General features: G+C 37.0%; 1 protein-coding gene and 2 long non-coding RNA genes across 3 annotated transcripts; 2 read left to right on the top strand and 1 right to left on the bottom strand.

The window, feature by feature from the left end:
- Positions 1–10,699: 10,699 nt before the first annotated feature.
- LOC117687180 (uncharacterized) lies at positions 10,700–12,687 on the bottom strand. Its single transcript, XR_010712458.1, has 3 exons — positions 12,398–12,687; positions 11,208–12,249; positions 10,700–10,836 (listed from the first exon to the last, which is right to left on the bottom strand). It is a non-coding gene; the product is annotated as an uncharacterized lncRNA (long non-coding RNA).
- On the top strand, positions 10,705–11,576 carry LOC136274151 (uncharacterized). The gene is made up of 4 exons (XR_010712448.1): positions 10,705–10,823; positions 10,914–11,082; positions 11,210–11,346; positions 11,481–11,576. It is a non-coding gene; the product is annotated as an uncharacterized lncRNA (long non-coding RNA).
- Positions 12,244–13,912, top strand: LOC117687179 (uncharacterized). The gene is made up of 4 exons (XM_066080579.1): positions 12,244–12,599; positions 12,694–12,987; positions 13,149–13,549; positions 13,715–13,912. Exons 1-3 carry the CDS (start codon positions 12,549–12,551, stop codon positions 13,353–13,355), a joined length of 552 nt encoding a protein of 183 aa, XP_065936651.1. The 5' UTR covers positions 12,244–12,548; the 3' UTR covers positions 13,356–13,549; positions 13,715–13,912.
- Positions 13,913–14,249: the final 337 nt, after the last annotated feature.

The raw sequence follows: 14,249 nt of genomic DNA, 5'->3' as shown, positions 1-14,249 counted from the left end.
CCCCCTTTTGAAGAAAGAATGGCATACATGTATTGCTTTGCTGCTGTCTATCTGTTTCTCGGTCGGTTGGTCACCCAACAGTTTCCGTTCCTTTTCTTTGCAGCGGTTGCGCATATTGAAATAAAATTTGGTATACAGATTTACGATAATAATATCTACGTCAAATTCGATTATGGATTTGATTAAGGTGGAATAACGCATCTGGAAAAAGTCCCTCAAATTAACAGGAAATATTTTGATAATGAAAGATATAGTGATATATAAGCTGTACAAATGTCAAATAAGTGAGCAATTTGCAGTTAGGGTGTAAAAAATGAATATCTTAAATAATTATTCCAGTAAGTAACAACAAAAGGCCCTGCGGATTCGAACTCCGGATGTACGGATCATAAGTCCAACACTTTATCCACTGGGCTATAGAGTAAGCAACATGTTTTAGTCCATAAAATCGTTTTCATAAAACGAAATGTCGTTTCGATCAGCGGTCAGCCATTTTGTGACGATGTGTTATTCCACCTTAATTAAGTTTGTTTTTCGACAGAGTTATATACCCCTTGGACGAAGAAACATTTCAATTGGTTTGCAGTATCCGTACATCTTCACAGACGTTGCACGTATTGAAATATAATTTGGTAGACAGATTTTTCTTGCATGTAATAGTATATAGGTCAAGTTTTATTTTGGGTACAATCTAACAATTTTTGACAGAGTAATGTGCCTTGGACTTGATTTGCAGTTTCTGTTCATTTTTAGTCGGATTTTCCAACATAAAATAGGGTTATTGAAATTATGAAAATGGCGGGCGGGCGGCTGCCAAAAGAATATTGTTGTTCTTTGCAGATTAATTGCACATATATCAGAGGTGTGCATATTGCTAAGATTTAATTTCTGATTATTTATGAAAAATACCGCCTTTTGAACAGTCAACTTATTCATTTTTTGGCAAAATATTGCATATAGGGTACCCTCATTGTACACTGCAACAACTACTCTTACAGTTTTCAAAATAGGGAGTTGTTCTTTTGCAGATTAATTGTACATATATATATATATATATATATATATATATATATATATATATATATATATATATATATATATATATATCAGAGGTTTGCATATTGCTAGGATTTTGATTTCTGATAATTTATGAAAAAATACCAGCTTCTGAACTTAGTCTTCTTTTGGCAAAATATTGCATTTATCGTACTCCATTTCATTGGATACGGTAGGTAGATTAGTGTTTATTAATTGAGGGTTGACATGGTTTATGGATAGAAAACCTGGTTTGCTGTCACATTGACAGCTTTTCACTTTCTTCGCAGATATTGTAAGGCAAGGGGCATAAGTGTTTCACTAAAAATTCTTAATTAGTTTCTTATATTAAACACATGCCAATGGTCCACGTATTGTAGTCCTTTTTTAAAGGTCAGCAACTTGTTTATCATCATTATTGGGGCTAAACTATTTTCAGCCTTCTCCTCTTCTTGTCTCCAATAGTCTAGTTTTTCTTCTAAATTCTCTAATACTGCACCCCATTTGTACAGCGCTAGTGATTTGCAGTGAGTTGCAATCTCCTCCATGTAGGTCACCATCACTTGAATCAATTTGTCCGGATCTTCTTCAACAAAACAAATGGGTTCTTTGTAGTGCTCCACATTTGAATAAACACTCACAGAAATAGGAACGTGCTCAGCTTGGCACTGTAATTTCCTGTCGCGTGTTATGTCAAGATTCCGGACGTGAAATTGCTTCAAAATCTAATACTATGAACCATTCATAAACTCTATCATGTGCGGGGACAACACAACCAAATTCCTGCTCAAAAAAAACTGCTCGAATATGTTTTCTTTCCCTACGTGAAATCCTCCAAGAAATTTAAATTTCGTTTTATTGCTGCAAATCCGTTCATGTTTTAAACACAACCAGGCTGTGGGGAAAAATGTCTCGCAGATTTGACACTGATATTTCTTGGAATAGGCCTTTTAATTCGTTATGTAGGACAAATGGCTTTCACATCTGTTCAAGTTCATTTGCTCTTTCAATCTACATACACTCCGTCTCTCTGGAAGCGTTGTTCCATCTTCTCGCAAATTAAAAATGTTAACACAAACTTCAAAACATTTTTCAAACTCGTGTATTTCTCGAATTAAATCAAGTCCATGATACTCATCATACGGAGGGCATTCGTGCTGATCGTCCTGATTTTGTAGATACTGTCACCAAGCCTCATATAAACTTTTGGTTCGTGTCTCCAAATTTGATAAATGTCCCTTATGCAGCGCCAAACAGCGGAAAATTCCTAAATTGTCTTCATATCATTTGCCGTTACTGTTGTTGACAAGCGCACGAAGATTTTTGTTTTGCGTTATGAATTCAGGCAAATGGACCCTACAAGGTAACAAATGTAGTCGATTAGATATAACCGAATTTTTAAGCCTCCAAAAATATAATATAAAAAAAACAAAATGATAAGAAATAAGAAAGCATTGGTTAATATAACATGAACAAATAAATGTATAGAAATACAGTCATACCTCTCCTCGTCTATGGCTTCACTATAAACCTCGATGATTTGTTTCTTACCGTGATTGGGTTAATCGGGTTTAATTATCAGTCGCCTGTAGGGGCTTGTCCCTCATTTTATACCATATACTCTTGTATCAATATAAAGCTTTGTGAAGTAGAAATAGGGTCTACTTAAAAGTCACCTTTAATGAGCAAGTATTTAATTCGAATCCGGAACGGGCAGGATCTTTTAAGTTTGGATTATTGTCAGGGTCTTATCCCCCACCTGGCAATTCAAATCACCTGTTCGGACAGGGTCTTTAGAGTTTGGATCATTTCAGGATATAAGGATCCGCTCGAAATGCTAGCCCTCATACTATTCACGTGGTGCCTGGTGGCAATTATATTTTATGCAAGAATTATAAATTTTCCGAGATAATTTTTAAAAGAACTGCAAACAAACTGGAAATGTCAGAAGAGAGAATTCGAGAAGGTGTTAACCAATACAGTGCCGCTATCCTGAAAGTTTACAAGGATAGGATAGGAGAGGATGCACGATACATGATAGAAATAGAAAAGTTAAGTTCTATCCTATCGTATCCTGTAGCCAATCAGATTTGAGTATAAATTTCAGAGTTTTTTTGCTAACCGAAAATTGGCTTAACCATGTATTTTCAATGTCAATTTAACACGTTTTACAAGTTAAACCAAGAAAAATTAGTATATCAAGAACGCGGTGCATAACATTGATGTGCACTAAGGTGGCAGGGGACAGTTTTTTTTATACAATTCATTGTAGCCAAGGGATGCATGTCTTCGGAACTCTGTAACTAGAATTTCCTCAGTTCCCATTCAGCTCAAATACCTTTAATTCACTCTTTATAAGGCCGATCACCAATTTCTGAAGAAAATTACTAATCAAAACCTGTAAAATTCTCTACATACTGGTTTTTATGAGATTTTGACCCTTTCATATTTTGCTAATTTTTCGTGATTTTTCAGCTTTTTAGACCTCCCCCAGCTTATTCCCTGCAGAGGGTTGACCTTCCGTACCGCGTGCATGTTGCACTATCACATGTCACAAACTTACCGGTGTATAGTTTTCAATGTCCCATCCACCTACTTTTCGTGTTATTTTACCTCCCGTCTGTAACTTGCAATTTCACTGTGTAAAGTCAGCACAACAGTCATAGCCGCAGGTTTCGCATTTTACTTCTGATTCTCATGTACCTAACATAAGGGGCCTACATATTGCATATCAATTTCAACAAGAGACACCCCTCTAACTAATGATAATCATTAAAAATCATTTCATGAATTTTAGCAACACTCATAAGCCTTCAAGTACAGCAACTCTCAATTTTACAAAAATATTGACGGGTACTTTATTCGAAACTGTCCCTTGCTACCTAAAATGTCGGCGCTACATCTTTGTCAATTCGTACGCAAGTACGGAGTCACTGCGAGATTTGACAACGTCAGAAATAGATTCCTGTATTTACTTCATTTAAAGTCTGCAAAGTAATGAAAAGCTTGAATTTATAAACGACATATTCGGCAATTTAAAAGATAAACATGTATACAAGAAACAGACATTGCTTCACGTTTCATATAATTTCTTCGATGCCCAATAACAGGGACGCATATTTCTGTCCGATATTAGCCTGAACATATTGAATTAATAAATGTTGGCTAGCTATAAATGCTTAAGAATTTATACTTTAAAAATAACTCCGAGTGGTTTAACTATAAACGATATAAACTTCCTAAACGAATTATTTATTTCCAGATCGGTTTACATTTATCGCCGAACGAATTGCTCGAATTATGATAATTACGCTCAGTTATATGTGATAAGAAAATGATTTGATAAAAAATGTGACTAAACAGTTCCCCAATAAGTGCATCGAAGTTATTTATCTGTTTTTTCATGCATAAATATAATAAAATCAAAAATCGAATCGCGTACCTGTTTGTCTACGTTATTGTGTCCATCCTGCGTACGATTTAATTTTACCGTAGCACAGGAAGTAAGTTATCCCGCTCGAAGAATATTCGGTTTTAAGATTTAATTAATTTTTTGAGTACTTCATTAATTGATGAAATAATTCAATTCTTAAATTTCGTTTCATTTAACTTGCATTCCTTTATTTTGAAAGGATAGGGAAGGATAGAGCTTATTTGCAGGATAGGATAGTTTTGTCAACTTTCACGATAGCAGCACTGTATCTGCCAGAGTGCATCCAGCGAACATTCTTTCCGTTGGTGAGGATGAAAAAGATCCCCCTCTAGCCATCATGGTGGTGGTTAAATTTTCCCCTAAAAGTATATAGAGATACTTGATTTACTAAACTGATTATAAGCAGCGTTTAGAGACTTTGGTTTGAAGAGTTTTACAACATGTAAGATTTCAACAAGCAAATATCAAGATCAGGGTTCATTCTATTGACCTCATCTGAATTGTTTACACTCTCGGGTCATCATTAAGCTTTTCAAGTCGCTCGTATGTTTCTTCATGCGTATTCAATAAATACGGGAGATTCTCATGTCATTTCATTACAATTAAATGAGGGAAAAATTCAAGTCTTAAGTTAAAAAGAAGGTCATGTTTCTGAAGATTATTTGTCAAATTTGGGAGTTTCTTGTGAATCATCAAATGATACTTGTGGACATTTTCGTAGGAAACAATACCAATTATTTTGCATTAGTTAAATACATGAAACATATGTACAAGTTTCTGTCAGCAACTTATTGTCAATACGTTGTTCTTTCAAATTGCAAAGAATCTCTGGAATCCATGGTAGGGAAAAGAATTATGAAGTTATCCTTCTGATTCTAGAGAATGAATTACAAGACCGGTGACTTCTATACATTTTTCAACAGAAACTTGACGAGAATGTTCATGTAATATTTTCAAAAAGCCGGTGCCTTTCCAAGCTATTTTAGGATTTCTATTTCCGTCGTAAAATGATAGATAAGGAAAGAAAGTAATATTTAAACTTCGAAATCCCTTTATTAAAATATCGTATATTTCCTCTCCTCTTCAATCAATTCCAAGACCCGCCTATTGGTATACTAGGTAAAAATCCCAGAAAAGTCACTTAGAATCAAGTGATGATATTTTGTTCGTAAATGGCACCAACAGTGGGTACTTCTAAATACAATTCTGAAGCGCAAAACAATCAATAAACGCCTTTGCGATAATGTTTTTGAACCGTTCTTTTGCAAGGCAACTATTTCAACCCTAGCGTTGGCCTTGCTAGGTTTGAGACAGTTTTCTTCACATATATATAATACGCTTTACTCTTTCTTTCCATACTCTTTATGCTTTCTACATGCAGAATACCAGTGGTAACTATGCATCCAAAGGTCGGATGTATATACAATGAACTGAAATGTGGTGTATACGTGTAGAATTAAATAAAATTTAGAACATGAAGAGTTTTGCAAATTTTGCGAAGTTCTTTGGTAATGCCAGTTACTCGTCCATCTAAGTTTGCCCAGGAACTCAAAGTTAGTGCCGTGGTAAATGTTCCACGCTCACCGACGACCTCTTGTAAACCGAATCTGAACCATAAGAAGTGTTGATCAAATACCTTTGATGAGATGCAGCATGAATAGAAATGGTAGCTTCATTTACATCAAATGCATTAACGTCTACTTCATCAGAAGTGTCATTTTGACCTAATTGAAAAGCTAAAATTGTTGCCTGAAATTCCTCTCCATGTGGCGTTCATAGAAGCGCTTCATAAGATGTAACAAAAGAGCTCGGTCATCTGGTAACACCCTCCATTTTCGGATGTTTATTATTGAATTTTTCTTAAATGTACCTCTAGATATATCAGCTGGCAGCAAAGATTGAGTTACATGTCGGAAAGAGTTTTCGGAAAGTATCGTAAAAATTGTATTGGTGCTTTTGTAGAAGTAATTCATTTACGTGCTGAAAATGTGTCCAATGAGGTTCTGGTAATAAAGCCAGGTGAAATTCAAAACCATCACCTTCAAAAAGTTTTATACTCACACTCCACCTTGGGCATTCAAGTCCCTTTCTAGAGAAATTAGCTAGAGGTAAATGGTCCTGACAATGTTGTCGACTTTGCTTGCTGAGACTTAATTTCTCTCTAGGTAAAATTCCTAAATACGTAAAGAAAGCCGAAATACTTGTAAATCGGTCTAAAGTTGCTACTATACCGTCCACATCATAATCATAGTCATACCACAACGTATCAATCATTAACATTATCTTCTGGACCTTCTTGTTAAAAAATTATTAAATCTTAACGTTTCTATAGATTTGTTTAATATAATAAATATCTACTTTTACCTTTCATTACTTTTACGTATTCCCTTTTACTAACAAAAGGTTAACAAAAAGGGGTAGCAAATACTCAGTGAACAGAGACCATGCTTTTCTTTTTACACAAAGAAATTGCAGACTTTCATTCCAAAACATCCCAAACCAAGTTGTCTAGCTCTTTCTGGAGCTTTGCTCTTTCACTGATTGCTCTTTTCTTCTTTACTATTTTCTTTACTTTGTCTTGTAAATAAATAGTAAAATCCCCGCGAACGTCTAGCTTCGATCCCTCGCTTTATATGCGATCTTTCACACCATCATTTTTTAAAATTTTGGATACCCACCATTTTGCTATTTTAACAAAACAACTCTTTTTAGTTCTCATTTTATCTCATAGCATGAACATTATGAATAAAATGAAACTGGCTTTTATTCTTTTATCTTCATTTAACTATAAACCCAGGGGCTGACAAATCCGATTGCCCGACGCCCGGGGCTAGTGCTTTTTGCGATCGGGCAAGTAAAAAATCAGTAGGAACTTGCCCGAGGGCAAGTGAATTTTTTAAACACAACAAACGACTACACTGACAAGTGAAAAGCTGTCAATGTGACAGCAAACCGGGTTTTCTTTTATGTAAACTGTATCCATAATCCATGTCAACCCTTATCCAGTGAAATGGAGTACCCTACATGTATATGCAACATTTTGCCAAAAAATAGTAAGTTCAAAAGCTAGTATTTTTTTCATAATTTATCGGAAATCAAAATCCTAGCAATATGCACACCTCTGATATATGTACAATTGATCTGCAAAAGAGCAACTTCCTATCTTGAGAACTGTAGGAGGAGTTATCCGTACAATGAGGGTACCCTATATGCAATATTTTGCCAAAAAATGACTAAGTTCAAAAGCTGGTATTTTTTCGATAAATTATCAGAAATCAAAATCCTAGCAATATGCACACCTCTGATATATGTACAATTGATCTGCAAAAGAACAACTTCCTATTTTGAGAACTGTAGGAGGAGTTATCCGTACAATGAGGGTACCCTATATGCAACATTTTGCCAAAAAATGACTAAGTTCAAAAGCTGGTATTTTTTCGATAAATTATCAGAAATCAAAATCCTAGCAATATGCACACCTCTGATATATGTACAATTGATCTGCAAAAGAACAACTTCCTATTTTGAGAACTGTAGGAGGAGTTATCCGTACAATGAGGGTACCCTATATGCAACATTTTGCCAAAAAATGACTAAGTTCAAAAGCTGGTATTTTTTCGATAAATTATCAGAAATCAAAATCCTAACAATATGCACACCTCTGATATATGTACAATTGATCTGCAAAAGAACAACTTCCTATCTTGAGAACTGTAGGAGGAGTTATCCGTACAATGAGGGTACCCTATATGCAATATTTTGCCAAAAAATGACTAAGTTCAAAAGCTGGTATTTTTTCGATAAATTATCAGAAATCAAAATCCTAGCAATATGCACACCTCTGATATATGTACAATTGATCTGCAAAAGAACAACTTCCTATCTTGAAAACTGTAGGAGGAGTTATCCGTACAATGAGGGTACCCTTTTGGCAGCCGCCCGCCCGCCCGCCCGCCCGCCATTTTCACCATTTTAATAACCGGATTTTTCCGTTGGAAAACCCGGTTAAAAATAGATTTATTTACGAGTTAATAATTTATCATCTAACTTTACATTCGGCAAACCTCGGTCGATTCCGTAACCTACATCAAACTATGAGATACGAATTGGCCGAGGTGTGCCGAGTGCTAACTTTAGTCACAAAAACGCTTTTTCAAGTCTCTGTAAAAAGTAAAGGTAAAGCGCGGAAAAAACGTGTACATATGACATACGGCGGGATAGAGCTTGACGATGGACAAGTTTGTAACAAAAACGAAGAAAAAAGTACAGATGATCAGACAGCTGATAAAAACAACAACGAAACTACATTAGCGAAACATGGTAAATACGAAAAGACAAAACGGAAAAGATGCTACGTGAAAACGTGGGAGGAAACCTGGCCTTGGGTACCACATGACGATATAAATGAAACAATGTACTGCACAATTTGCAGGGAATTTCCTGCGGTTGGCAACGTAAAAAACAATTCTTTCTACGAAATTCTTTGAACCTATACTTGATGAAACTAAGGATTCAATTTAAAATGAATATCTTGATTTGAAAGTATGTATGCACATTAATATAAAACTATGTCTATCTATGAGGCATATTTGCTAGTGTCTGAAACAGCTTCCCCAAAGTTTACACATTTGCAGAAAGTCATAGATTTAATGTTGATTGTTAGTTGTAGTTCAGCAAAATGTGAGAGAGTTTTTTCAAGCACGAAATTAATGAAAACAAGACTAAGATCAAACTTAAGTCAGAAAAATTTGCAAGCTCAGATAAATGTTATGGTTGAAGGCCCACCCCTCCATGAATTTAAGGCCTCCAAGGCAATAGAACACTGGTTAAGGTCATCCAGGGGTAGACATGTGAATGGACATCAGGCCCCTGAGAGAAAACCAGACAAAATGAAAATGATTTGTATAACTATGATGAATTTGAAGTGTATGAAAAATGAAATAAACAAGTACCCAACACTTTATATGAAAATTTTTATTCTATCAAAATAAAGATTTAGGTGGGGCAAGTAGATATTAAGGTAGGGCAAGTGAATTTTGCCTAGTCACTTGCCCGAGGGCAAGTGCTTTAAAAATGTATTTGTCAGCCCCTGCTATAAACCTTTCCCTTCACCCTCACACCCTACAGCCTCACACCTTATACCCTACACCACATCTTATACATTTCACCATACAATTATTTACCTACACCCTAACCCTCAAACCCTGACCCTCACACCCTATACTCTACACCCAACAACCTATACCATTAACCTTCAATACTACACCCTGACCCTCACACCATATAACCTACACCCTATATCATAAACCTCAACATTACACCGTACTATACAGTCATTCACTATATCCTTGACCCCCACACCCTATACCTTACACACCATGCCCTAAAACTTGTATCATCAACCTCCACAGTACACCCTAATAAACAGTTACTCACTATAACACCTGACCCTCACAGCCAATACCATACACCCTATATCATAAACCTCAACACTACACCCTTCTATACAGTCATTCACTACAACACCTGACCCTCACACCCTTTACCCTACACACCATTCCATTATGTTTTATCACTTGACCCTACTACACAGTTGTTCACCAATACCCTTACCCTCAACCCCTTATACCTTACACCCTACATTCTTTACAGTAAACCATTGCTGTTATATCATACAGTAAAGCTATTGACTTACATCCTGACCTTCAAATCTTATATTCAACATCCTATACGCCAACCCCTCACCATACACCATTTCACCATACCATACATTGATTTACTACACCCTGACCCTCACAACCATTCACGCTTTAATTTAAACTCCAACATTCACACTCTGACCCTAACAACCATAACCCTACACCTTATACCACAAAATGTAAAATTATTAACGCACGACGACGGACGAAGACCAATTACAATTGTTCACCTGAGTGACTCAAGTAACCTAAAAAATATATCCGTTATATGATTCAGGACAGACAAGTCAGTCTCTTAGTGCTAGAGTCCTCATAGGAGAATGACAAGGACGAGGACTACCGCCTGTCCGAGTTGGACTCCTCCTCTGACGAGGAACCCCCAATTGAATCAAGGAGATTGCCACAAGCATTGGTAAGATATAATTTAAACAATATACACTTATATAAAATGTAGCTTTGCAAAAATCTATTATCTTTAGTTTACTATTATTAGTTGTCCAAGGCGTTGGAAAAGGAGGAAACGGTGGCTGCGGACAGCATAGAGGAAGCAACGGAGGAGGAGATGGTGGCTCTTCCTACTCTCCCGGCTAGCCCTGACCCACCTCAGGCCAGTGAAGATGAATCATCAGAGGTTGCAGCAGGAACAGCCAGAGGAGGTAGGTATTTGTTCTACAACAAAAATATGATAAAATATTAAAAGAATGAATTCTAAAATAAATAATCCAATATGACATTTTCTTAAATAGAAAAACGTAAGAGGCCCCGCCATTATGAGCGGCCACAGACCAGTGGGAGGCGAAAGCGGCCCACCTGCCCAGAATGCAGTCTGCAAGTGGTCCACCTTCCTCGTCACCTCCGAACAGCCCACGATAAAACAAAAGAAGACAAGCCCTTGTTATCAGAGAACACTTAAAGGTTTTGAATCTTATGAGTCTCTCTAAAAATTTTCTCTAGAATTCTGAAAGCAAAATTTGTACTGACAATCTCAACAGGTTTCACTGTATATACTGAAAGGTGCTGTTACAAATGTGATTGCTTACAGGCTAAAGGCGTGTCCATTAAAGGGCTGCAAATCTGTAACTGCCCGCCTTGATGTGCATCTGAAAGAATTCATGGCATGGTCAGGGGACCAGAAATGCATGGATTGGTCATGTCTGCCAGACGAGGCCACATTATAGAGTTAGTTGTATTCTTATACAAACTAGAAATAATACTTTACCATTATTCTACATTTTTCATTCTTTCACGTCTCTCTTTATATCAACTATATTAAGTATATCATCAATTTATCATGTCGTCTATTAATATTTTAGACAGGAGGAAAGTGATGATGATGCCGAGAGGGAGGCGGAAGCTGAGGCCGGATGGCGGCACCAGTTCCAGCTGGAAACTACGTAAGAAACCACATAATTTGTTTCCTCAATATCTTATTAGACAGGGTAGAAAGAAAAATAACTTACAAAAATCATTTACAGACCCTATAAAGCAAACTTTCTACGAGTGGCTCTGCAGCTTGGAGAAAAACAGGAGCGAACGAGTTGCAGGCCAACATTGTAACCTAGTGTTCATCATTTGGTTTACAATTGACCCAACGATGGAAATGACGTCTATTCAAAACACCGCCCAGATCCGGGACCAGTGGCTGACGCCAGCCAGGGCCAAGCATGCCTCAGGAACAATAAGATCATATCTAGGTAATGTCTCCAAGTTTCCTGTTTCTGCAAAATATGAAAAAGAAGTCAAGTCATTTACTTATACTGTTTACAAACAGAAGGAGGGACAGATAGACACACATGAGTTAAACAGTATGCCCCCATCTCCTTCAAAGTGGGGGTATAATTGTCATGATTATGATATTATTTCAGAAAGTGCCAATTCCTTAAACATGTCAGTATAACTTACGATATCTCTTAAAATAGGCTCGCTACAGGACTTCTTTGCTTTTCTTTGAGATGAGGGTGTTTTAAGTTCTGAGATCACATCAAAAGGCACGGAGAAGCTCAGAAGATGGGCGAAATCTTTGCATATGGACGTCCGAAAAAGACGAGTGGAACAGCGCGTCAAAGATGATGATAACCAGACCTAAATAAAAAAGACATGTCAATACAATATTCAAATAAGACAGAAAGTACAATGCACATTGACCAAGTAGCCTAAAACATACAGTTCTTTTCTAACACAAGGAAGAATCGAGACGAAAGACATTAAGTATAAAGAGAGAGAGGTTTACCAGCTGGCCCGGGACACATTTGACAGACAGGACAGAGATGATCAGGAGGGACACATCCCTGAGAAGGATTTCCTAGTTTGCAGAAATTTTCCTGATCCTGAACACCCTGATCAGGAATGGGCAACGAGCTGGTTCCATTGCCAATTTCACCATGGCGGCACTAAGAAAGGCCGAAAAGCAGGACGACGAGCACGTCGTCACTGTAAGTGTTTAAATATTCTTTCTTTGCTTTCAAATAACATGATATTCTTCTGCAAAATGTCTTTGAATCTTAAAATTCATCGTTTCGTTTTTAGATATCCAAACACAAGACGGGACACATCACACCCGTCACTCTCTTCTTTTCCCCTGAGTTGTGGAGATACTTAAGTATCTTCACAACAATGATGAGAAGAAGACTCCCCGGTTACTCTTCGGAGTTGGTGAGGGAAGAGAGTGCGGTGTTCGTCACCTACCCGATGGGACCATCCGGACATCCAGGTCCAATGACCACGTCACTCGTCAACAAATCAGTACACTCAATATGGAAGGCTGCTGGAGTGAAAAAAAAGCTGTCGGTCACCAACTTACGAAAGGCAGCACCTACCAAAGTAAGACAGCATTATTGCATTTAAATTATTTTAAACACTAAACTCTTCTTTTCAAACAGACAAGGGGCTCGATGGCCTTACCTGACTATATGGAGATTCTGTTCTTTATATTGATGTTATTATTGGTAGGCGGTCAGTACAAACGATATTTCTATTTCCAGGTCAGGTCCAAGTTCCCCTGGGCTAGACACGCTTTAGCTCAACAGATGACACACCGAGCTTCAACGCAAGATCAATATTATTTGTTAAAACAAAAGAAGCAAGAGTGTGCCAAGATTGTGAAGCTCATTGAAAAATGCATGACTGAGGATGAGGTACATACTGACGCATTTTATTTTACTAGATTTAATCTGTCTGTGAAACTCTGAACTCAGAAAATTAATGTGTTTCTTTTTCTTTGTAGTCAGTTTGGAAGTTTGCCAGGGTCCTGGACCCATCATTGAGGAGATAGAAGAGGAGGAGGTGACTCCAGCTATCACTTCTCCCCCTGAAGAGGCCACCCCTCGAGATCCCCTTCACAACATGACTGACCCAACTCCTCCTGACATCACATGTAGACCTGGTAAGTGTTAACTCATTGTATTATAATGTAAATATTTTTTTAAACATTTAGGTAAATTATAAAATTATGTCAATAGAATATGAATGTTCTGTATAATGGTATGGCTGTATTGTAACATGAAAAGTATTATACCTTGGTATGGCTAAAATTTTCTTTTTTGCACAGGAGCATAAGAGACGGATGTTTACGAACAGAGAGAGCCTTACCATCCTCCGGCTCTGCTCCTCGCTGATCAGCCATCCTGGAGGCTTCACTGCAGCTGCGGTATTCATTACCGAGAGGGGGAAGAACTGGTGAGGAGGATTAGAATCCTGCACCCGGATCCTTATAGGAAAAGGTTGACAGACCGAGTACAAACTGAAAAAAAAAATGAAATTAAATAAATAAACCTGGATTAATTTGGTAACTGTGTTTGTTTCAATTGAATTTGATTTAATATATCAAAGCTTGATCTACTAGTTTTCTTTCTGGTGCTAAAATACAAGTGTCCAGGTTTTCAGGATATGCTTTGAGTAAAAACTGTATACACCATACATATCAAAATAGCTAAAAAATTAAACATACTAGTGTTACTGTGTGATATAAGTGAAAATACTTCAATCATAGGTATTTGCAAGGTCTACTGAAATTTTGCAGCTTAATCTTTGAACCATTTTGTCCATTGCGCGATAACTTTGGACAAAATATCAATGTTAAATAC

The sequence above is a fragment of the Magallana gigas genome, chromosome 1 (genome assembly GCF_963853765.1).
Source record: "Magallana gigas chromosome 1, xbMagGiga1.1, whole genome shotgun sequence".
NCBI classification, from domain to species: domain Eukaryota; kingdom Metazoa; phylum Mollusca; class Bivalvia; order Ostreida; family Ostreidae; genus Magallana; species Magallana gigas.
The sequence above is the reverse complement of the archived record's forward strand: the minus strand, read 5'-3'. Positions and strand labels throughout refer to the sequence as shown.

Excerpts from the sequence above, each read along its gene's own strand:
- LOC117687179 (XM_066080579.1), top strand. The coding sequence starts at position 12,549 with ATGGCGGCACTAAGAAAGGCCGAAAAGCAGGACGACGAGCACGTCGTC. Across the intron at positions 12,600-12,693 it reads ACGACGAGCACGTCGTCACT|ATATCCAAACACAAGACGGG; the intron begins GTAAGTGTTTAA and ends TTTCGTTTTTAG. Across the intron at positions 12,988-13,148 it reads GAAAGGCAGCACCTACCAAA|GTCAGGTCCAAGTTCCCCTG; the intron begins GTAAGACAGCAT and ends TTCTATTTCCAG.